The 25473-nt window shown below is 46.1% G+C and overlaps 2 protein-coding genes across 4 annotated transcripts in view; both read left to right on the top strand.

Annotated features, from left to right (window-relative positions):
* The window catches only part of LOC142486443 (transforming protein RhoA-like), a 34848-nt gene extending 25241 nt beyond the window's left edge, over positions 1–9607 (top strand). For 2 of the 3 annotated variants that reach the window (XM_075585035.1, XM_075585038.1), the window contains exons 3-5: positions 483–603; positions 2381–2511; positions 8734–9607. In XM_075585035.1, the coding sequence (XP_075441150.1) occupies positions 483–603; positions 2381–2511; positions 8734–8907 (426 nt within the window). In that variant the 3' untranslated portion in view covers positions 8908–9607. The remainder of the gene's footprint in view (positions 1–482; positions 604–2380; positions 2512–8733) is intronic. The other variant, XM_075585037.1, reaches the window with a different exon arrangement.
* Positions 9608–12939: 3332 nt separating this feature from the next.
* LOC142486445 (transforming protein RhoA-like) lies at positions 12940–22008 on the top strand. Its single transcript, XM_075585040.1, has 3 exons — positions 12940–12961; positions 20181–20311; positions 21599–22008. The coding sequence occupies exons 1-3, from the start codon at positions 12940–12942 to the stop codon at positions 21770–21772; spliced, it is 327 nt and encodes a 108-aa protein (XP_075441155.1). The 3' UTR covers positions 21773–22008.
* Positions 22009–25473: the final 3465 nt, after the last annotated feature.

The following is a 25473-nucleotide window of genomic DNA, read 5'->3' as shown; positions in this document are numbered from 1 at the left end:
AACATATATATCATCATTATATATCATCATTAGCGAGCATGCTGCGGGGTTTATATGGGTATATAAGACTCTATGGGACACTTTATTTTTAGCCACTCACCACTTGAAAAAGACCGCTCTGGTCGAAACGTCGCTAAGTTTTTGTCTCATTAAATAGCATTAAGAAAATCTGCAGCGCCTTGTGTTTTTCTTGTTTTACTGTGTGATTTGGATTTCCAGCAGGACTTCTTTCAACACAAGCGCACCGGTAAATATGTATGTTTCTTTCTTTATAATATGGTGTGCAGCAGTTATCCCCCATTATTGCAGTCCAATTGTATCCAAACATAGACAAAAACCTTCTCCTTGATCTCAAGAACCATCATGCAAAATTAAGTAATGCTACCTTAAGAGGTGTCCAAATGCACAGCAAACAGACAAACGGCTTTCCAAAATATATAGTAGATCGCCGCTTCTCTGACACTTCCTTCCTCTGCCACTAGGTGGAGCTGATGTTGTGGGACACAGCTGGGCAGGAAGATTACGACCGGCTGCGGCCTCTGTCCTATCCGGAAACCGACGTTATATTAATGTGCTTTTCCATCGCTAGCCCGGACAGTTTCGGTAAGAACGAATGATCTAATAGTGACACATCACTGCACTTGAATCTTTAACGCAGTACTTGGTTATGTTAATGTAGGAATATGAAATACTTCAGCATGTGTTGCAGGAAGTCTCTGGTAGCGAAAGGGTTAACCTGTTCCCCTTGTCCCCGAGCACATTTCTCTCCTAGTTTTGCCATCTTTCCTTAAACACTCGCTGTATCTGCTATTATTCGCTCAGGCGCTGCGTTGTCGCTGACGTTACTGTCTGTGTGTCTGTGTGTGTGAGATCTCCCCCGTCCCTCTCTCCTGTGCACAGACACTGATGTTAGTGTGTGAGATCTCCTCCGTACCTCTCTCCTGTGCACAGACACTGATGTTAGTGTGTGTGAGATCTCCTCCGTCCCTCTCTCCTGTGCACAGACACTGATGTTAGTGTGTGTGAGATCTCCTCTGTCCCTCTCTCCTGTGCACAGACACTGATGTTAGTGTGTGAGATCTCCTCCGTCCCTCTCTCCTGTGCACAGACACTGATGTTAGTGTGTGAGATCTCCTCCGTCCCTCTCTCCTGTGCACAGACACTGATGTTAGTGTGTGTGAGATCTCCTCTGTCCCTCTCTCCTGTGCACAGACACTGATGTTAGTGTGTGAGATCTCCTCCGTCCCTCTCTCCTGTGCACAGACACTGATGTTAGTGTGTGAGATCTCCTCCGTCCCTCTCTCCTGTGCACAGACACTGATGTTAGTGTGAGAGATCTCCTCCGTCCCTCTCTCCTGTACACAGACACTGATGTTAGTGTGTGTGAGATCTCCTCCGTCCCTCTCTCCTGTACACAGACACTGATGTTAGTGTGTGAGATCTCCTCCGTCCCTCTCTCCTGTACACAGACACTGATGTTAGTGTGTGTGAGATCTCCTCCGTCCCTCTCTCCTGTGCACAGACACTGATGTTAGTGCGTGAGATCTCCTCCGTCCCTCTCTCCTGTGCAAAGACACTGATGTTAGTGTGTGAGATCTCCTCCGTCCCTCTCTCCTGCGCACAGACACTGATGTTAGTGTGTGACATCTCCTCTGTCCCTCTCTCCTGTGCACAGACACTGATGTTAGTGTGTGTGAGATCTCCTTCGTCCCTCTCTCCTGTACACAGACACTGATGTTAGTGTGTGACATCTCCTCTGTCCCTCTCTCCTGTGCACAGACACTGATGTTAGTGTGTGTGAGATCTCCTCCGTCCCTCTCTCCTGTACACAGACACTGATGTTAGTGTGTGACATCTCCTCTGTCCCTCTCTCCTGTGCACAGACACTGATGTTAGTGTGTGTGAGATCTCCTCCGCCCCTCTCTCCTGTACACAGACACTGATGTTAGTGTGTGACATCTCCTCTGTCCCTCTCTCCTGTGCACAGACACTGATGTTAGTGTGTGTGAGATCTCCTCCGTCCCTCTCTCCTGTGCACAGACAGTGATGTTAGTGTGTGAGATCTCCTCCGTCCCTCTCTCCTGTGCACAGACACTGATGTTAGTGTGTGTGAGATCTCCTCCGTCCCTCTCTCCTGTGCACAGACACTGATGTTAGTGTGTGAGACGTCCTCCGTCCCTCTCTCCTGTGCACAGACAGTGATGTTAGTGTGTGAGATCTCCTCTGTCCCTCTCTCCTGTGCACAGACAGTGATGTTAGTGTGTGAGATCTCCTCTGTCCCTCTCTCCTGTGCACAGACACTGATGTTAGTGTGTGTGAGATCTCCTCCGTCCCTCTCTCCTGTGCACAGACACTGAGGATTGATTTATTTTTGTGACAGAAAACATCACTGAGAAGTGGACCCCGGAGGTGAAACATTTCTGCCCCAACGTACCGATCATCCTGGTGGGGAACAAGAAAGACCTGCGTAACGATGAGCACACTCGCAAGGAGCTCACCAAGATGAAGCAGGTCTGTACCCCTCCTGCTGTCTGCTTAAAGAACCACGTCCTGATTCAACCTGTATTGGTCAACCAGCGTGTCCCACTGATAGTAAAGCTATATATTTAATATACTATGTAGCTCAAAACATTGGCCAAGGACTCCCAAAACATTTGTACTTTTCTAGACCAAGATTTTAAAGGGTCGAAAACTCTCTGTTGTTATGGAGGGGAGATTCTGCTGAGACCCGTGGATCCCAGACTCTCTGAAATTCCTTAATGATGTCTCTGAGGAACGCAGTAAATTTTCCAATTACCATAGTTTGGTTTATTCTACTCTTAACTGCATTCATGACGAGGGCTGGTTGTTTCAAAGAAAAGGCATTGCAGCATCTTGCAGCTGGTAGTATGTGGGTCACAAGTTTATGTTCAATCTTGTTAATGTTGGGAAGGCGCTTGCTGAATAGTAAGGCTATGACTGGGTCGGGTCTATCTGGTTGGCTAGCTGGGGCAGCCAATGGATTAATGTGAACACGCCACCACAGTGTTTTTAGGGATGGACACCCCCACCGGATATCTAGGGCATCGAACAAGGCCTCAAAAAAGGATCAAGAGTATGGAGCTTTGAGGGAAAACAGAGTGTTTCCTCCGCAGTGAGTTGGAGGAGATGATGACTACTCTGGAGAAAGCAAACACCACAATTGCTGCCATGGATGAAAAGCAATTGGTTCTCAGATTCCAGGAGGAGCATAAAGGGGAAACAAAAAACACAGAGACACTCTAAGACTAGTGAAGAGGTTCTTATATTCAGTAAGTGGGATGATGAAGTCTTGGCTCTTTTAGAAGGCTTACTTACAAAACGTAAGATATAATCAAGCAGTGTGTAGGGGGATTAGCATGTCTCCCCGACAGGTGTGGTACTGCACCGACACACTTTATTCGAGCAAATACCCAGTATGTACCTGGCAGATACCTGGAATGCGCTGCTCCTCACCTCTGACAAGCCCCGTTGCGTTTGCCTTCCCAGCCTGGGTTCATGCCTGGCTGACGGGCGGCTGATCTGTTAAATGATAATGATTAGGATTTAATAGGCTGCAATGCTTCGCGTGTCTACCAGATGGCATAAATTCATGAATTGTAATGCAGTATTTATATATATACTGTGCAGTATTGCAGCCAGCGGGAATAAAATGCTTCAATCCCTGCCTGGAAAATACCTCAATGCACTCGGGCAGAAAACAGTCACAAACCTCAATACACCCGGGTATACCCAAATTCGTGGGACTAGCCGAGCTCGAATAAAGTGTGTCGCCAGTGTATGAGGTAGCAGGTAGTCAGTGGCTATCACTCCAAAGACAGGTGTGGTAGAACTCAGCAGGGTTCACAGTGTTAAACAGGATAAGACCCCCATGAAAAAGAGCGAGAGAGAAACTCAATAGCACAGATCAGCTAGGTACAAAAATGCTTTGTTTAAAATATAAAGTGTGCACTTACAATAATGCAATTAAAATGGGCTTTTCACACTTGTATAGTGTATGGGAGAAATCGTCTGCCGCACTGGCTCACCGTCCTGCCCCCGCCGACGTCTGTTAGTCCTGCGTCTGACCACAGCTCACAGTGTGTGGCGATCAGATGCCGCAGCTCTGGCACATCCCAGTGAACGTAGCTTCTGACGTCACCTCCGGATCGGGTCTGGCAGTATCTTGGCAGCTGGCGGCATCTCTCCCCTCAGCTCCAAGGTACTCAGGAACTCCCACTATACACGTTTCGCCAGAGGAATCGGCTTCGTCAGGAGTCTCCTAGCTGATCTGTGCTTTGGAGTTTCTCTTTTTTATGGGGGTCTTATCCTGTTGAACACTGTGAACCCTGCTGAGTTCTACCACACCTGTCTTTGGAGTGATAGCCACTGACTACCTGCTACCTCATACCACACCTGTCGGGGAGAGATGCTAATCCCCCTACACACTGCTTGATTATATCTTACGTTTTGTAAGTAAGCCTTCTAAAAGAGCCAAGACTTCATCACATTTACTGAATATAAGAACCTCTTCACTTAGAGTATCTCTGTGTTTTTTGTTTCCCCTTTATGCTCCTCCTGGAATCTGAGAACCAATTTCTACATCTTGGGGACAAGTGAAGACGAATCCCACCAGAGGATTTTGAGCAGGGGGTTCAAATTTATTACTTTCTTGTATTGCACATTTTACTTTTTTGCACTGCACTAGTTTATTTATATTCACTTATATGTATGCATAATTGTGACATACACTGATTATTAATCTATTCATTTTTTAGTATTAAGTAAGAATCACAAACTAATTTTTTTGCGCCTATTTTTCACTTTGTTACAATATATGGAGGAAAAGCAAAGCAAGGCTGACAGACTGATTGCTAAACTTAAGCAGAAATATGAGACGGCACTGCAAGAGGTTTGCAATTGCCATAGAAAGTTGGAAGTATCTCAGAAAGAGGTTCACGCTCACAGCACAGAGCTGGAACACTCTGGCTAGGAAGGCCACGGTCTAAACACAGAGATGTGTACATTGGAGGATGCCTATGAGACGGTCCTAGGGGACATAGAGAATGTAAAGAAATAGATCATAAACCTGAAGGAAGAGGTTTGGAATGTGACAAGTCAGGTCAGTGAAGAGACTGAGAAGCTTCATCAAGTATGAAAAATGAAGAAGCAATTGGCGCAAGAAAACTTAGATATGCAGGAAGCACTGGAGAGTGCAGAAAGAATGCTGCATAAGGAACGTGTCTCCCTGGCAAACCACATGCTGCGGAGTCAGCTGCAAGAGCTGAAGGCGAGTCTACAAGAGTCCAAGGAGAAACAGGCGGATGCCGAGAAGGTCAATATTGAGGCCAAACTTAAAAACAAGCATGAGATTATGATCTCTGGCCTAGAAGACCGTCTACAGTGAGAGGAGAAGCAGCGCCAAGAGCTGTAGAAGAATCGTCGGAAGTTGGAAGGTGACTCCACCGACCTGCATGATTAAATTGCAGAGCTACAGGTGCAGATTGCTGAGCTCAAGATACAGCTCGCCAAAAAGGATGAGAGGGAGGAAGTGTCCGGCCATCAGGTGGCCGACCTGACACTGCGCTATGAGACCGAGATGGCCGATGAGAAGGACCAGCTGCAGCTGGAACTGGACAAGGTCCAGGAGGGGTACCAGCAGTTGCAGGTCAGAAATAGAGAAAAAGAAACAGATTTAAGCCTTGCTCTGAGCCAGCTGGGAGATGTGGAATCACGACTCAACTCCAAAGAAGCTGAACTGGCAACTGCACTGAAAAGAAGTGCAGAAGGACAGCTTCAGGAGCTGAAAACTCAAATAGCTTGTCTTGAATGCTCTTTAAGTGATACCACAAAATAGATGCATGCTGAAATGCTGTGGAGAATGGATTTAGAAAATAAAAGGCAAACACTTAGAGAGCAACTAGCATTTGAAAAGAACGTCCATGAAGGGGAAGTCGGGAAACGGCACGAGACTAAGATAAGCGAAATAGATTCCAGCCGTCAGACAGAATTCGAAAGCAAGCGGGCAGAGGCTGTGCAAGAATTGAGGAAGGACCACGAGGAACAAATTGTGGATTACAAGGAACAGCCGGAATGGACATTCAGTGTTAAGATGGAGAAAGAGATTCCAATGCTAAAAGAGATACGTTGGTCACAGAAGGAGATCATAGAAAATTAACCCAATACCCTCACTGATGACAAAGAGGAAGCAGAAACAGTTGATTTTGATAGTGCTGCTGTTATTCCAGAAGCAGATAGGCACCCTCCTGGGACTACTGAGAACCAACTCATTGATCTGCGATTTAAAAATCCAAACCCTCAATTTCATTTGCTGGGTTCAGATGATTATCAAATTAGTGAAGGCACCCAGGCCCACCACAAAAGATGTTTTAGCCAAGTGGGTGGCAGGACCTACAAATACAGTGGATGGAAAATCCTGATGTTATCAATGTTAGAAATCCAGAAAAGTCATGGGAGCGGGGGATGTAACACCATATGAGAGAAGAAAAATGGAACATAGAACAGTACTGTATGACAGTCGGGGTTCAGTGCTGTAAACATTTGTACGATACATGTGGGAGAAGGAGCAGCTCAGTGTGTAAAGACACTGGCTGGCACTGAGTTTGAAGCAAGGGGAACCTGGTTCAATTCCCGGTGTCGGCTCCTCGTGACCTTGGGCAAGTCACTTTATCTCCCTGTGCCTCAGGCACCAAAAACATAGATTGGAAGCTGTACGGGGCAGGGACCTGGGCCTGCAAAATGTCTCTGTAAAGCGCTATGTAAAACAGCAGCGCTATACAAGAACATGCTATTATTATTATTTTTACAATAATGACTGACTCCTGAGGAAGCGAGAGCGAAACATGTAGAGTCTGAGCCAGCACTCGGCGAAGCAGCTGATCCCGAATGGAGGATCGGCGTTGGGAGGAACGCCATCCACAGCAGCCACGTCATCCGGTCACCTGATTTCAGAACCCGGAAGTGACGACAGCAGTAGCACTGGAGACTCTGAGTGGGTGTGACTCGTCCGGCTCCCGGGAGTCACGGCGGCATTATTATATTGTACAAATGTTTTTAATAGATCATCCCTGATGTACGCCTTTACTGCAGGGGGTCTTTTTTGATAACATATACTTTTAAAAAGTACCATCTGCACTATCCTGGTTTTTGGTTTTCTTCTTTCCCCTGGGTCTTGCTGAGCTGAGTGTACATCCACCCACGTTTACTACAGTTTGCCACAGTTTTGGATATGCCCATATACTGTAACTCTTCCATTTGTGAGTATTAATATTGGAGGTTCCATACAGCACTGAACCTCGAGTTTCTTACAATACTGTTCTATGTCCACTATTCTTCTCTCTCCTATGGTGTTACATCCCCCGCTCTCCAGAATTTTGTGGATGTCTTCTGTGGAGGATACTGGAAACATATCCTGTTCCAGAGTTTTGAGTGGATGAGTATACTATGTTCTATTTATTTGATATCACCATTATCACCTGTTTTTTAATGTATTGGTATATACATTATATTCACTAGTGTATTATCACTATTATTATTATGCACTGTAACTCTGTTTTTTTATCACTTAACAGTCTATCAGATCACTATATGTGACATTAACTAGTCACATATTTTATTATTCACAAGTGTTGAGCACCACTTTCTGCTCTTTTGAAGTTATCAATGTTGACTGTGTGCATAGAGAAGCAATTATGTCTCCAAAACCGGAAGGCCTGGTAATTGCCCTGAAGGGAAAAGTTTTCAACTGGAAGACAAGGAAAAGATGGAAAGAGGGGACGTCTCCGATGCTGGTGCACGGTAATTGTGCACAGGTCGCTCCATAAGGCAATGTTGCGCTGGGGAGGGGGATATGTGACTGAGTCACTGTCCTTGTGGACTAGAGAGCTCGTGAAGTGTGTAGGTTCTAGCGTGCAAGAGAGTTTCCTATGTGGAAGCTTGCTGCACCTGGAACTAAGTAAGCCAGCACTCCTAAATGAAGGTTTAAAAGGCAGGAAGTGCCCTGCACAGGAGAGACTGCGTTTCCCCAGCAAGGGGAGAGATTGACTTTCTCCCAGCCAGGAAGGACGCTGGCTGCTCTGGTTCCCCAGCCTTGCAGGAAGCATGGCTGCTGAGACCCCCACCCAGGACATTGAATTCTTCGTGCTGGACAGAGCCCTGCTCCCCGGAACCGACATTCCTGAATTCCTAGAGGGAATGACCTGGAGCCCTGGGATGGATTCCCCAGCACCTAAAAGATAAGAACTCTTTTGGCATATATTACTTTAGTTATTGTTATGATCTGGAAGTAGGATAGCTACCCAGGTGGGTAGGGAGAGGCCTGCCTGTGTAGTTAGTTTCCTTAGCAGTAATAGGATTTTATTTTATGATTTGTTTCACCTTAAAGGGACAGGGTGCCCATTATTTTCTTTGGTGGTCTAATACAGGGTTGCGCAAGCTGGGGGGACAGATTTTAGGGGGGGGGCACGGCGGTTACAGAGGCCTCGTGCTATTCAGCGCGAGGCCTCTGTAAATTAACTTACCAGGTCTCGCGTCCATGCGTCTCCATGACGACAGGCATCAAATGATGCCAGGGGTCATGTGACGTCACATGACCCCACTGCGTCATTTGCCGCTCGTCGCCATGGCAATGCGGCGCACCAAATTATGCCGTAGGTCACGTGACGACACGTCAAATTACGCCATGTTAATCGTTACGCCTTTCTTTCCATCCCACAGGAGCCGGTGAAGCCGGAAGAAGGCTGGGACATGGCCAACCGGATCGGAGCCTTCCGATACATGGAGTGCTCTGCGAAGATGAAAGACGGAGTAAGGGAAGTGTTCGAGATGGCCGCGCGGGCAGCCCTGCAAGCCAGGCACGGAAAGAAGAAATCCACGTGTCTTCTCATCTAATGGAAAATGCCACATAAAAGGACAAAAACCCATCCCCACACTCCAGGGAGAGACGGGGGAGCCAGCATATGAAGAGGGGAGCCCCATGGCATTGAATACTCACAAAAAATCCTTGAAGTGATGTTTATTAATCTTTAGTGTTCTTACTGGCCTTTATTTATCTTTTTCATTTATTCTGTAATGAGTTAAGAGAATTTATTTGAATAAAAATATAATCTTGCTGCCAGTATTTTAAAGCTGATCTTTTTTCCTTTGATATATCTATATATCAATCAAATATAATATATAATGTCACTGAGTTAGCAGCACCAGACTATCTCTGACATTCCACTCTAACTACTAACTACAACTTCTTTTGGTTTGACAATAATTTTCTTCTGCAGCTGTGTGCGACCGCCATGGATCTCAGGTTCGCACCAAGTTATGCCAACCTGTTCTTGGGCATTTGGGAGGAAGACTGGATTTGATCCAACAACCCATTTGGTGCAAACCTGGTCCTCAGGCGTAGATACATAGATGATGTTTTGTTTGTATGGCAGGGTGATATGGAATGTTTGAATAATTTCATTTTATATCTAAACTGTAACAATCTAAATCTGAAATTTACTTCAAAAATAAGTAAACAAGAGAGAGAATTTCTGGACCTTGTCTTGTACATTGAAAATAAAGGGGTGTGTGCCAAGCACACATGTAAGTGAAACTTCTCTGTGTGTTTTGTAAATGAACTAAAGTTGACATACTGATGATCACTATACAATCAAAGACAGTAATGAGTGTAATTTGGTTACTTTATTTCTGACATGACATTACCAGTGTATCATGTTTAATACATGATACTATTAATTTATGATAACTAAAGTAAGAGACATATCTTTGATCGTAAAGTTTCCAAATGGTGTGGAAAGACTGCATCAATTGTTGAACCTGATCTTGTAGTTGCAATGGCTGGATTGGTGTTGAGAGTTAAATTAAATGTTTGTTTCATGAATGTAATGAGAGGCAGGGATTCAACGGAGTGAAAGTTGATGTTAAAGTCACCACTTAAAATGATGGGTATTGGAGGATAGTCTTTGTGCAATGAGACTGCACCGGCAATTAAGTATGGTAGCATAATGAAATGGAGGAAGTTGATGATATTGTCGAGGCGTGTGTTTGGTGATATATATATATATATATATATATATATGACGGTTGAGAGGATAACTTGCCCATTGGGTAACACGTACTCAGCAGCGCATCTGTCTCCAACCGGTGTAACAGTGACTGGTAAGTCTGTCATCTGACAGTGTATTATGTCTAGATGAGGTGTACTAACGTGCAGTATTCATATTGTTATGGTATATGGCAACTCCACCACCAAATTTTTACGTTTAAACTGTACCACACAATGGAAGTTAGGAATAGTAACTTTTTCAGCATTGAAGTAAGATGTGGCACTGTTGCTGTTCTGGACCAAGCACACCCTGATGGATGCGTAGGGACAGGCAGGTTAACTCAATCCCATATATCAAGCAACGAAACCTTCTTACTTGCTGAAGTGTTTATTTGGGGCAACAACATACAAATAAAAAGGGGGGAAAAGTACTGAGGGAACACTGGGACATGAGAGCAATAGAGGGGAAGGGGAGCTATGAGGGAAGTGGCCTAAATGCAAGATATAGGAATAGGTAAAAACCAGTAACTTTACCAGAATAGAAGAGATGACTGCTCAACATGGCTGCTGTACTAAGGCTGGGCTTATAGTGACAAACTATATAAGAAAAGACACACTTACTTGGGCACGGTGGTAAAAAAAAGCTACTCTCCTAGGTGCAGGGAATTCTACATAAGGATTTTCCCCTGACTGAGACTCAGCCTGCAATGTCCTAGAACTGAAATCAGCCTGCAGTTCCAGACGCCACCCCTCCCCTCTCTCCAGAGGTCTGGATTTTTAACTCACTAGACTTGGTGCTTAGAATCTTGCTTAGAATCTGCAAATCTGATTGGCTCAGGGGTTTATAATACTTCTGAGTTTCATTCACAGAACTCTGCAGCCAATCCGGGCATGGGAACATGTCCCACCAGCCAATCAGAGTGGGGCTCGTCTGGCTGATGATGTCAGAGGCAGGGGGCGTGATGAGCCAGCTCGGGACACCCTGTGGGCAGGACATATGATCTGGCCAATAGGAAAAGCACCTACGATCACCATCTTTTTCTTATCCAGCCAATTGCCTCCTGCTGGGTAGGCGCCACTGAGTCTAGCAGACCAGAGGGTCCCCCTCCTCCCCCCCCACAGGGGTCTCTGTTCTCTGGACCCAGTACTCCGCCCTGCCCCATCCACTTAGCACCCCGACACCTCTCAACATCCCGTCTCCTCTTTCATCCTACGGATTCTATGCAGACTAGCTGGCACCTTAAACATATGCCCCAGCTGACTGCATAGAGCCTTATAGTAAGTGTAAAAAAACACCATAAGTCATACTTTATTACAGCATACATTTTGTGGTACCTCATATTCGGTTGGGATACCTTGGCACAAACTGGGGTACCCCCCTTAACCTAGGGATTCCCTCGGCTACAGGGATACCTGTTCATCCCTGTGCCTCATTTTACCGCACACAAAGCATATATGTACTTAACACACTTTGTTAATAAAATATACACTTAAAAAACCTAAGTCTTTCTGGTATGGGAAATAGAATAAAAAGCTGCACTTTACTTTTCCCCAGCCATACCCCCCCACACACTGTTGCATAGACTTAGTATGGATTCTAAGAATCCCCTCACAACCTTATATGTATGGTTGGAGCACCTCAGAACCCCTATACTGGCTCTGGGTAACCTGTGTATCCCCATTAAGCTAGGGACCCCTTGACTGTTTCAGGGGACACATCACATCCCGATGCCCCTTTTACCTTTCTAGCTGTGCTGAAGCAGGGAACCAACCCATTAACCCCTATATAGGTTCTGGGTGACCTGGGCATTTACTGCTTATCCCCATTAACTTAAAACAGGAACCTACGTTAGTCTTGTGCTTTAGTGACGTGGAGCTGATCTTATACACCTCACATCCCTATGACCCTTTTACCCTTGTTGTCTGCGCTGAAGCAGGGAACCCATAGTGGTGAGTCACGAAAGTGTTTTCAAGGGGATATATTGCCAGGACATGTGCCTACATGTATCCAGGAATCAGACCTGATTCCTGGGTACATTTTTAGGGGAACCAGCAACTCTGGACCCTGACTAGCTAGGCACATTCTGACAACCCTTTCTCCGCAAACGCCCCTTGAAACTCATACCACAGCAATCTCTACTTGCTGGCACTCCTGGAAAGGTAAAACCACATAAAATACTTTTTTGTCACACAATACATTTTACGCATTACACAGTACTGGGCTCAAGAGCTGACGCTTCTTGAACCCTTATTATGGATTAGGTGTTAACCAAATGGCCTTAAACCTTTATTTGAGAGTCTGATTACCCCCCTACTGTCAGATTATCCCTCCACCTCCCATTTATATTTGAAAAATCTTGATAAAAATATAAGTTTAAAAAAAAAAACCATGCCTTCTCCACCAAAAGTTGGTTTCAACATTGCCAGTGATCTGTTTAAGTCGGGCGTCCATTTGAGACAACAACTCTGCACCTATCATACTGACTTCATCGATGATGGGCACGCTAACATATTTGAAGAGTGTTCAATACAGTTGAGCTACTTCAAGTGAAAGTGGCAAATTTTGAGAAATGGATATCTTCAGAGCGGGTTCCCTGAGGAAGAGAACGAACTTCTTGAAACGCAAAGGGTGTCCTTCACGAGCCACCGTATTACACGAGTGATGTCATCGGAGTCCCAAAACTCGAGAGTCAGATCCGGTTCAACGGAGCTTACAGAGAACGAATTAAAACAGGAACCACATATATCAGGACACAGCCTAGACCAGGGGAGCGCGAACTTTTGAAGCAGCGCCCCCCTGCCAGGCCTCCCCCGGTCTCGCGTCCCCTCTCCTCACTTGCAATAGCGTCAAATGATGCTCCGGGGTCACGTGACGTGCCATGGAGACGCGCCTGAATCACAGTAAGTGTTGTGGTTGCAGAGGCCTCACGCGGTCCCCCGGCATTAATTTAAATGCCTGGGGGGAGAGCACGGGACGTCTGCAATCGCCTGCACCCCCCCAGACAAATCTCCCGCCCCCAAGTTTGCACACCGCTAGCCTATGCTATCAGCAGCCCGCAGTGGGAAGAAGGGGTACCAACAAAGTGGGGAGCGGACAACCCCCGGAGGAGGACTCCACACACCCCAGGTGATGCGGACAACATAGACTGCAGCTACTAAGTGCTTGGACTGAGGTTACCTGCAATGCAAAGCTGGAAAGCTCAATATTCAACCGCGCCGAACACCACACGTCTGTGAGTTGGTAATCGCATTGTCTCTTTTATCCATTTATTAAACAATATTGCACTCTTTTGCTCTTTATATCCCTTTTTCAAGGAACAGTTCACCATTCTCTGAGGACTGCAGGAGAAGCCTATACATCAATTCCAAGGGCTCTGATTTAAGCCAAGTATCACTGCCTTCAATATTATTGTAGAGACTAAGGGCCTCATGCAGTAAGCAGCGAAAAAATGCATTAGCCAGTTTAGCAAGTAGCCATGTTTTTGGCGTGTTAACCTCGCTGTATGCTGTAAGGGGCGAATCCCTGGCGAATGAATGCGCCACCACCATTTGATAAAATGGCTAGTAACCGGTGGCGAGATGGCTGCCTGGCGAGAATCTGCCGAGAAGCCGTCCCCTGCCGAGATGTGTTTGCAGCAGAGAGAGATCCGCTGCTCTCTCTGCGCAAACATCGGCACATTAAAAATTATTTTAAAAATACATTTTTATTCATAGTGTAGATGTGCAGAGGGTCTCCGGAGCTGAACCGCATTGGTTTCAGGTCCGGGGACCCCCTGCTTCCTGAGATACAGGCCCCTTTATGAGGTGCCGGTATCCCTCTGCATTTAAAGGTCCCGATCACGTGACCGCGGAATGTAAACAAAGCAGAGGGATACCGGCACCCCATAAAGGGGTCTGTATCTCAGGAAGCAGGGGGTCCCCGGACCTAAAACCAACGCGGTTCAGCTCCGGAGACCCTCTGCACATCTACACTATGAGTAAAACATATATATAAATACACAATCATTCCTTACCTTTGCGGCTATCTGCTACGGTAACGAAGCAGCATGAATATTTTTTTAATAATACTGTACAGTGAGCAGGGGGTCCCCTGAGCTGAACCGCATTGCTTTGTGGACCAGGGACCCCCTGCTTCCCGAGTTACAGGCCCCGGTATGTGTGATCGGGTGGGCAGTGTCGGCGCCATGTTTATAGCGTCCCATACGCTACGTGCCCGCAATAAACATGGCGTCGACACTGTAACCAATGCCCCAAACCGGGGCCTGTAACTCGGGAAGCAGGGGGTCTCTGAGCCACAAATCAATGCGGTTCAGCTCAGGGGGCCCCCTGCTCCCGCACAATATTATTAAAATACATTAATGCTGCTTCATTACCATAGCGGATAGCCGCTAAGGCAATGAAGAGGTTAACGCATAATTGTATGTTTATTGGGGACAATTGCCCCCAATAAACATAGCAATACACAACATACAATACAGTAATGGGCAACATTACTATTATCCACAAATGGATAATAGTGCAGTTGTCCATTTAAAATACATACAGAACAAAAGACATTAAATACATATAGCACTCACCCATGTGCGGCTGCCACGATAAAGGCCATCCTCATCTTCATCCTGCCCATGCCCCATCCGCTTCTGCAAAACAGAAACAAGAATTAAAACATCCAATGTAATGTCCCCTAACCCCTTAATCACCATAGCGGTTATTAACCGCTACAGTCATTAATGGGTTAACCCACCCTCACCCACATACCCTACCCCACTACCCCCCCACCCCCTGAGGCCTAACCACCCTCACCCACTACCCACAAGGGAGGCCTACCCACATACCCTTGGGGCCAATACCCCCTGCCCCCACCCCACCACATACAGTACAGTAATGTGCCAAATAACTATTATCCACATAGGGATAATACATTATTTGGCCATTATTAAACACATTAACTAGCATATTAAAAGAAAGAAAATTCTACTGACCTCATCAATAAGAAGGCCCCATCGGCAGCATCATCCTTGTAGTCCGTTGCCAAAATAATACATAGCCAATACATTGCAATGACATTCACATATCAATGAACCCCTTAATCACCTTATCGGGTACTAACCGCAAAGGTAATTAAGGGGTTAAGCCATCCTGGCAATACTACTTATCCATAACATCCTCAATGAAATACAATGCAATTTCCTAAACAAATGAAATGTAATCATCCAATCTAAAGCATCACATGCCAATCCAAAGTCTCAAATGCCACTTAAAGCTGCAGTTCAGTCAATATCCTGCACGTGTGTTTTTTTTAATAAATCAGTTCTGTAGTAAGAAAAAATACTTTTAGCATTTTCTGTTTTAAAAAAAATAACTTTGAAAGACCAATTTTCTTGTATTCTATTTTAACAGCCATTTACTAAGGCACTGCCCCTTCATGTCCTGTCACAAGCCCTGGCACACCCCTTTGTCAGCCCTGCCCTCCCTCTAGCACATGTCAGTGCAGGAGTGCTCATGAATATTCATGAGCTTCCACTGAGAGACAGAAGCAGAAGAAAAACAGATCCCTTCACTAATGATGTCACCAAATTTCGCCATGGAGAACGAATTGACCTGCAGCTATACAGTTCTTTAGGTAATTAGAGATTGCCCACATGAAACTATTGAAGTAAAAAAATAAAAAAGACTGAACTGCAACTTTAAAACTTTGCATTTACATTGTATACATGCTGCATAAAATGTAAGCTACATGTAGACGCTGCAAATCAATGTTAACAATACAATATTTCAAATAAAATAGCATTACATCAAAAGAAGTATACTATGTAATCCAATAAAGTCACCATCAATCAATTACACACATCTATGCATAGCAGCATACCCACAGTCATTTAAAATAGTGCAAATCAAGTTTATAAAACAATATCAATTCTTACCCTGTATGTATATCTCTCTCTAGACATACATACATACATACATACATACATACATACATACATACATACATACAGTGGCAAGAAATGATGTACAATAAAAAAAAAACACATGTAAAAAGCAACAAAAAACACAGTTACATTAAATACATTTCTTTAGTTCACTAACCATTACTTGACCCACTCACCGACTCCCGTTGAACAGCTTACTCTCGAACCAATCCACGAACAGGAACCCATAAAATAATAAACCAGAAAATAATAAACATTAAAATAATAAAACACGACAATCCAGGGGTCTTCAACTTCTAATCCATCTTCATCTGTATTCTTGTTTCTTCTATCTTCTTCCAGGGTCTTCTTCCCGTCGGCTGCCACGCCCTGGTCTTCTTTCTTCGCCGGAGGTCCTTCCTCCTCGGCGTCTGGCTTCAAAATGAGACGACATAGGCTTTTAAAGGCCTATGACGTCATATTTTCGTCATGGTTCCCACGGCCCTGATTATCTCCAGAATATCTTGAGACATCCTTGGCCACCAGAAATTCTGACGAATGAGATCAGTAGTCTTCTTAAAACCTGGATGACCTGCAGATTTAGAGGAGTGACCCCAAGACAGGACCTCTGGATCAAATTTGGATGGTACAAAGAGTTTGTTGTCGGGAACGACCAAGTCCTTGGGAATGCGTCTCTGGGAGTGCAAAATCTTGTCAAGATTCTTGAAAGTAGACGTGGCGAGAATCCTCTCATGTGGAAGGATAGTCTCCAACGATTCCTCTGGCCTCTCTTCAGAAGAATATATACGGGAGAGTGCGTCTGCCTTTACGTTCTTGGTCCCGGGAATATAGGACAGGTGAAAATCGAATCGAGAAAAAAAAGAGCCCAACGAGCCTGTCGTGGACCAAGGCGTCGAGCGTTCTCTATGTAAAGAAGGTTCTTGTGGTCCGTGAGAATAGTAAATGGCTCTTTCGACCCCTCCAGCAGGTGTCTCCACTCTTGAAGAGCCATCTTCACGGCCAGAAGTTCCCTGTTACCCACGTCATAGTTCCTCTCGGCAGACGAGAATTTCTTGGAAAAATATGCACAGGGATGTAACTTATCTTGGGGCGTGGGTCTCTGGGAAAGAACGGCACCAGCGCCGCAATCAGAAGCGTCGACCTCCAGGACGAAGGGAAGTTCGATGTTGGGATGACGGAGAATAGGTGCGGATATAAAGGCTTCCTTGAGTGTCTCGAAGGCGGAGATGGCCTCGGGTGACCAAGCAGAAGGATCAGCTCCTTTTTTGGTGAGCGCAGTGAGGGGTGCCACAATGGTGGAAAAACTCCATATAAACTTACGATAGTAATTAGCGAACCCTAAAAAACGTTGTATGGCTTTGAGAGAGTTGGGTCTTGGCCATTCAGTGACTGCTTGAAGTTTACCGGAGTCCATCATAAACCCCTCATCGGAAATGATATACCCCAGGAACGGAGTAGAGGTCGTATGAAAGGTGCACTTCTCCAGTTTGGCGTACAAATGGTGTTCACGGAGACGGGAAAGGACGTAGGAGGTGTGGCGTATATGGTCCTGGAGATCTTTGGAAAAAATCAGGATATCATCCAAGTATACAATAACAAAAATATTGAGTACCTTACGAAAGACGTCGTTGATGAAATCCTGGAAGACAGCGGGAGCATTACATAAGCCGAAAGGCATTACTAGATATTCGTAGTGTCCACTACGCGTGTTGAAGGCCGTCTTCCATTCATCCCCCTTCCTGATGCGCACCACGTAGATCCAACTTGGAAAAAATCTTGGCCCCCTGTAATTTATCGAACAGTTCGGTAATAAGGGGAAGGGGGTAACGATTTTTAATAGTGATGTGGTTTAAACCCCTGTAGTCGATGCAAGGCCTCAACGACCCGTCCTTTTTCTTGACGAAGAAAAACCCAGCCCCTGCTGGGGAATTGGAGTGACGAATAAAGCCTTTCTTGAGATTCTCCCGGATATATTCATCCATAGCGTGAGATTCTGGTAACGACAAGGGGTAGGTCTTGGACTTGGGTAGGGAGTAACCTGGAACTAGATCGATCGGACAATCGTAAGTCCTGTGTGGCGGCAAGAGGTCTGACTGTACATTATTGAAAACGTCCCGGAATTGATGGTAAACGGAAGGTAGAATAACTTCGGGAACAGAGGTATTGGCCAGCAGTTGATGAGTCTCGCCTGACCTCGGCCTCCAAGAAATGGGGGCAGAGGAAGTCCAGTCAATGAGAGGATTGTTAAGCTGTAGCCAAGGAAGACCAAGGGTGATGGGTATCCCAGGAGCGTGAATGGCATCGAGAACTAAGATCTCCTTGTGCAGATGTGAAGACAGAAGCAAGGGAGCCGTCTCTAAGGAGATGTGGGCCGGGGTAAGAGGACGTCCATCGATACCGATGAGTGCGATGGGAACCTTCTTTCTCACGAGTGGTATGCGGTTTAACCTGGCGAATTCAAGATCCACAAAGTTTCCTCCAGCTCCTGAGTCAATGAAAGCGGTGGTAGAAGTCTTGAACTTATCGCCTGAAAGGGAGACTGGAAATGTAAGTTTCTTAGGGAGTTCACCTTTAGAAAGGGGACGTGGAGACATTACACCCAGAGAGAGCCCCTCTGTACTCACTGGGTGTTCCCATCGCGGACGCAGTGGACACTCCCGAACCAGATGTTCCATGGATCCGCAGTAGAAACACAATCCCCCGGCATGGCGGAACTGCCGTATCGGTGTGCGGATGCGTTGTACCCCCAATTGCATTGGCTCTGGCAACTCCAGTGCAGGAGTGTTGCTAGGAGTACTGGAGAACGGAACTTGAAAGTTATGGACGCGAGTGCGCTGACGCTCTGAGCGGCGTACCTAGATACGTTGATCCACTCGGACAGCCAAATCAATGAGGACCTCCAATTGATCCGGCCTGGATTGGCGAGAGAGTTCATCCTTGATGGGATCTGCCAGGCCTTGCCAGAACACGGAGACGAGAGCCTCTTGTCCCCAGTTAGTCTTGGCTGCTAGAGTCCGGAATTCCACAGCATACTGCGTCACCATTCGCCGTCCCTGAGTGATCTGGAGGAGAGAAACAGATGCCATCTCCCGACGAGCGGAAGAATCGAATACTTGTTGAAACTCAGCTTTAAATGCCGGGTAATCTTGGGTAAGGTCAGAACGTGGCTCCCAAACCGCGGAAGCCCAAGCCAGGGCGCTGCCAGTGAGGAGGTTATAAATGTAGGCTACCTTCTTGTGATCAGTATTGTAGAGATGGGGAGCCATTTCAAACTGCACCTCACACTGGTTTAGGAAACCCCTACAATCTTGCGGTTCACCTGCATAAGGCTTGGGGGGAGGAATCCTTACATCTTAGCTGCTAACTGCGCTTGCGGAGTGGGGGCTTACATCTGGCGGGGTCGCGGTCGGTACCCTGTCTGAGAGTACTGCGACCTGGCGTGTAAGTGTCACAATTTGATCCGCCATGGCCTGGTTATGCTGAAGCAGATTAGAGAGAAACTGTTGAAGTTCGGTCTGGTCTGCGTCTTGTGGGCTCGACATAATGTTACGCCGGTGCTGCCCGCAGACCAGACCCGTCCCCTGTGCTGAGGTGGGACGTAGGGATACACGCACCCGCAGCAAAGGGAGCACGTCCGGAGTGTGGTGTTAGTGTTGCCAGGCCAGGTATAGTAATGAAGACAATACTTGCCGGTACCGGTAGTAGAGGAGGAGTAGTATTTGCCGTTGCCAAGATCAGGGATAGGAGAGTTGCGGATGATCGAAGGTATAAGCCGTGTTACAGGGATGCCAGAAGTTACAAAGTCCAAGTAGAGCCGAAGTCGAGAGCCAGAGGGGGTAGTCGTCCAATCCGCGTCAATACCTGTGGAGTCACTGAGAGAGTAGTCAAATGCTTCCATACAGAACTATGTCGAGTGACGAGTGATGGGAAGCACAGGCATAATAAAGCTGGGCAGGCCAATGGGAAAAGGGGGCAGGCCTGGAGGACTGCAAGGAGTCCTCCCTGATTTGTCGTCTTTCCTTTAAACAGTCGCTGTATCTGCTGTTATTCTCCGACCCTGTGTTGTTGCTGACGTTACTGTGTGAGAGATCCCCCTCTGTCTCACTATTGTGTGTGTGCGCGTGCTCTCTTCCGCCCCTCTCTGCTGTGAACAGACACTAAGGATTGATTTTTGTTTTTTGCGACAGAAAACATCCCTGAGAAGTGGACCCCGAAGGTAAAACATTTCTGCCCCAATGTACCGATCATCCTGGTGGGGAACAAGAAAGACCTGCGTAACGATGAGCACACTCGCAAGGAGCTCACCAAGATGAAGCAGGTCTGTACCCCTCCTGCATGTCTTTTCTCCCTGCTTCCCAGGGTACGTACCGCTAAAGGTGCTTCCGCCGCTATCTCAATACCACAAGGCATGACATCACAGCTTCCTTTTGGCCTGTGAGACCTTTAAATGGCCATATTTAGTGCCCAGCCTTAGCGGTTACTGGCAGTCCCTTCAGAGCTAAGGATCTCGGGAAGCAAGGGCTTACCATAGCTGAAATGAACATCTTTCTGGAGACCCCCAGCTTACCCACTGGGGCAACAGCAAAGTCTACGCAAACATGAACCTTTAAAGGGAGCTGATCATGGCCCCCCGAGTGACACAAAATGGCCACAGTGTCGGAGTCTCTGGCAGCCAATAGAAAGTTGCAATGTCATCGGGGGTTATGTTGCAGCCTTTTATTTGTGACCCTGCAGACATGGCACAAAAAACTAAATATATCAGGACACAGGTTCCCCGGGGGGAATTTCTTTTTAGTGTGGGCTCTGAATTAATGGGGGCCGCTTTTTATTAATGAGGTGCTTCCTGTAACCTTGGCCCACCAGGCCCCTGTCAGAGTGGATATGGATATACGCTTCTCCTCAGCAGAGGCTGACGTCACAAAAGGGACTGAACCTTTATAGCGGCAATTTGCTGTGTTCCACTTAAATATAGATTCTCTCTCGCTATTCTCTGAGACTGGCAACATTCCCACTTCAGAGATACCAAGCCCTGAGCAGCAGGCCACCAGGGGCTGATTAAAATGGCGGCAAAAGATAAACTTCCAAACCACAGCAGCCGCACTGCAAACATGACGTTGTTACATTAAGATCCCCTCGTTAAGGCTGAGCCCGTTTGTAACCACAGAAGTTAGAAGGGTTTGTCTTTAGTTGCTTTGGTTACATGTTTTCTGCATGTTTATTACGTTTGGCTTTACGTTTGTTTAACCATTTGGCTGCCAGAGGGTCTGCAACGCATTGCTCGGCACAGTTACTGGCGCCTCTGTTAGGGAAGGGGACTGTTTTAGACCTGTAATGTGTTTCCTATGTAAGTGCTGGTAGTTGGAAATAAAATTGGACATACAGCACTGCCGGGATGAAGTCCCCTGCACCCAAACTTCAGTTCCTGAGAAAAGAGGCTCATACTGGGATTCAAACTGACCTCACCTACTTCAAAGGCACTAACCCTTGCATTGCAATTCATTGTTCCTGTTGGTCTGTGATGTATTGGCTCGTAATGTAGTATCACACCGTTCTCCGGAGAGCCGCTCACCATGTTAATCGTTCCGCTGTTCTTTCCGTCCCGCAGGAGCTGGTGAAGCCGGAAGAAGGCCGGGACATGGCCAACCGGATCGGAGCCTTCGGATACATGGAGTGCTCTGCGAAGATGAAAGACGGAGTGAGGGAAGTGTTCGAGATGGCCACGCGGGCAGCCCTGCAAGCCAGGCGCGGAAAGAAGAAATCCACGTGCCTTCTCATCTAACGGATAAACGCCACATAGCACACGACAGAAACCCATCCCCACACTCCTGGGGGAGCGCTGGGGGCGGGCCAGCGTGCGAAGAGGGGAGCCCCAGGGCATCGGCTAGTCACGAAAAAATCCTTGAAGTGATGTTTATTAATCATTAGTGTTCTTACCGGCCTTTGTCTTTGGTTTTCATTTATTCTGTAATGAGTTAAGAGATTTTATAAAAAAAATAAGTCATCTTGCTGCCAGTATTTAAAAGCTAATGTTTTTTTCCTTTGATATATATAAATATATTATATATAACTTCACTGTGTTAGCAGCACCAGACTAACTCTGACATTCCACTCTAACTCCAGCCCTGAAACTAATTGGGGTCACAATGTTCCCCAGCCATAATTAACAAAGGGCAGAGGGTTTACCCTTTAAAACAACACCCCATTGATAATAATTCCAGCTATTCGGGGATTTTGTAGAGTAACGGCGAATGTAATCCTCCATCTTGTCTGCGCATCGGTCTTGACTTCCAACAACGTAGCTACTGGTGATCAGTTCAGTGGGAGAATTTAAGATGGCAGGATTGGCGCTTACAACTTGGGGCTTTTCAAAGCTGTCAACGAGTGTCCTGGGTATAATAGTAAAGGTGCGCTTCAGGAGTTGGGTTACAGTAAGACAAGATGTCCCCGAAGCTGAAGCTACGTATTAAGGAGTAACAGCCTGGAGAATACACATCAGTGGCAGTCGTCCCATCCGCTGTTTCCTCATTAATTTGACGGAATTAGTTGTTTGCCTGTTGGAGCCGTCACTCCCTGCTTTACCCTGTTAGGCCATCACACCGTGATACGCCGCTGGAAACATGAGCTAGAGATGTGGGGTTTAGAAGTAATTGATGGGATCTCTGGCGCGAGAGGAGTACAGAAGTTATTTTCCCATCAAATCATTACCCCCTGGGATGCCAAATGGTCAATAAGGGGGTTTATATTTTGACTGTAACTGCTGCAGTGGCCGGAAATAAAACAGAAGTCCCTACAGTGACCTGTCCATCACATTTTGTGGCATTCGTAAATAAGAATAATTTCTACAATGGTTTTTTTACCTCGTTTTCTAAAGCCTGTTTGCTTGGAGCAGTGAATCCCTTTGCAGTTAAAAGTAAGTAGGTTTCTGCTCTGGCAAAATAACTCCTGTAGTGAATTGCAGACAGTCCAATCTAGAGAATCAAACGGCAGTTAATAACATGGGTTAGAGCGCTATTTCACTGAGTCATTCTTACTGAGGATCCTTTGCAGTGTTTGCGGGGCAGAGGGACTGCAAATTACGTACAGAGACATCATTTTACTCTAGAAATCCTCATTGGGGGATAAACACTTTTTTAACCATTTGCTGCCAAAGAGGCCGACAGCTCACTTTGTTTCTTCGCATTGCAAACACTCTGTGTTGAGATTGGGGGTGGGGCAGGTTAGGAGCTAAATATTGAAGTGTTTGAACACTATTTTATGCTAAAAATGCACCCCTCTTCTTCCCCCCTCTTCTTCCCCCCTCATCCCCCTCCTTGCACATTGCACGGTAACCGTAGTAACCTGCCGCGATACCTTGTGATACCTTTTTCATACAACGAATAGTAACTGCTGGCCTTATTAATCTGTCTGGACGGAGCACGGGTGAGAGTTGAACCGTGCACGTGAAGAGACCTCCGAGGTTTGTTAAACACTGATTAAACTGTAAATAATTTGGTTCATTAAACCTTAGGCTGTCCCTATTGATGTACAAGTCGTTACCTGTATTTGTTCGTCCTGCTATTTGTCCTCCTTTTTTTGGAGACGATGTAGCAGGGGATGTGAACATAAGAGTGGGAGCCCTCTTCACGTCTTTGAGGGGGGGAGGGGAGAGAGCTGGTGGTGACCACATGGCCACTACCCAAAGGGTTAAAATGTCTGAATCTAGAAGGGGTGTTCAGGTTACACGTTACATAATTTGATGCGGCTGGGAAGATGGGTCATAAGAACTGACCGAATTCCCCATTACACAATGAATCTCAACACAACATACAGGAACATTGAATGTGTTCATCTAACAGATGTACGTTGGACCCACAGAGCACTTTACCCAACGAGGACCTTTCGGCTATTGAGCAAACTGGTCTTTTAGCCCACGGGTGGCTAATTGCAGTCTGCCAAGGCCACCATGATGTCGTTTTGACGATATCCCTGCTTCAGCACATGTGGTGCAGTTGACTGAGGCATCTGTGCTGAAGCAGGGATATCCTTAACCTGACCTGTTGCTGGCCCATCAGGATTGGAGTTGGCCTCCCCTGCTTTAGTGACTGAGAAAAAACCCTCTGTAACCTATTTAGTTTGGAATGATGAATATTTTAGATCGCAATTTGGTGTCTCATGATGCGTCTCCCAAAAAATATCTGAGGTTCTCTAACTCCCGCCCAGGGCGCTGAAAATGTTTTACCAGTTGTGTAAATGGGCTTGTCTCACGTCTGCTTTCACTATTCGAGGCGAAGGGTGAGAACCAAACTCCCTCCCTGCGCTGATGAAGCTCTGTGTTTTTTGTATAATTGGAATACCTAACTGTTACTTGTAATCTCTGGGTAAGAATATTATTATTATTTTTTTTTAAAATAAAGTGTTCTTGAAAATGTCCACGAAAAAAAATTTGAGTTAAGAATGTTTGTCAGGAAATAAAAAATAAAAATCATTTATTGTGTAAAGGGCTTGTTTTCTGGTCTATTTGTATTGTCATTAACCGTTCTGGAACTGAAGGGGTTATCTCCAGTGTGTAGATAGAATATTAGAGCAGCAGTCCACACTGATTGCCTTTTTACTTGCATTACTTTGAGGTCGCCTCACGCCTTGATTTTTTATTTTTTAAATCCCATGCGGCGTTCCTTAGGTATAAGGGTTTGAAATGTGATGTGTCCTGGAGATTAAAATGGAGTTCTCACCAGAGCCCAGTGTAATGTAAAGGTTGCGCTAATAACCGCAGCTGTTAGTTGAAGCAATCATAATTTCCTGTTCACCATGGCAGTGGGCATCGTAGGGTTAAGTCTATCCCGAGCGGAGTAGGACAGGAAATTGAATTCTTGCAGGTAGGCCATAAAAGGCCCCTCCCACTAACTGCAGATAGTCTGGATGCTCCCATAGCTGAAAAATACAACTGATGTATATTAGGCATACATGGGGAGGGAACTGTGCCCACTGCCACGGTTCCAGGAAAAGAAAATAACTGTAAGTTGGTTACATTTTCTCCTTGTCTGTCAGCACCATGGGTTATAGATGACACCTTCGGAGGTAGGGCAGGATGAAGCTTTATTGTGCCCTTTTAACTGCAGTGGTTTTGTTGTGTTTCCTGATAAGAGCTTGTACTGTGTATTTGTAGGCGGTTCCCTCAGGGGGTCTCTAAACCAGGTACCCCACCATTGGGTATAGCTGTTTTTCCTTTACAGGCGGTAGAGTTGCTTATCACTGGGGCCAAGATGTTGGACAGTGGCTCTGTGCAAAGACACTGACGGTAAACATGACATCGAGTGTGAAGCAGGGGAACCTGGTTCAATTCCCAGTGTCTGCTCCTTGTGACTTTGGACAAGTCACTTTATCGCCCTGTGCCTCAGACACCAAAATCAACCCAAACCCCCCCCCCCCCCCAAAAAATTACTTTGTGTTGGGTACACTATATGGCCATTGTGAAGCACTTTGAGCCCATTGGGAGAGGGG

This window comes from Ascaphus truei, unplaced genomic scaffold (genome assembly GCF_040206685.1).
Source record: "Ascaphus truei isolate aAscTru1 unplaced genomic scaffold, aAscTru1.hap1 HAP1_SCAFFOLD_872, whole genome shotgun sequence".
Lineage (NCBI taxonomy): Eukaryota > Metazoa > Chordata > Amphibia > Anura > Ascaphidae > Ascaphus > Ascaphus truei.
This window is presented reverse-complemented; position numbering and strand designations above follow the sequence as displayed.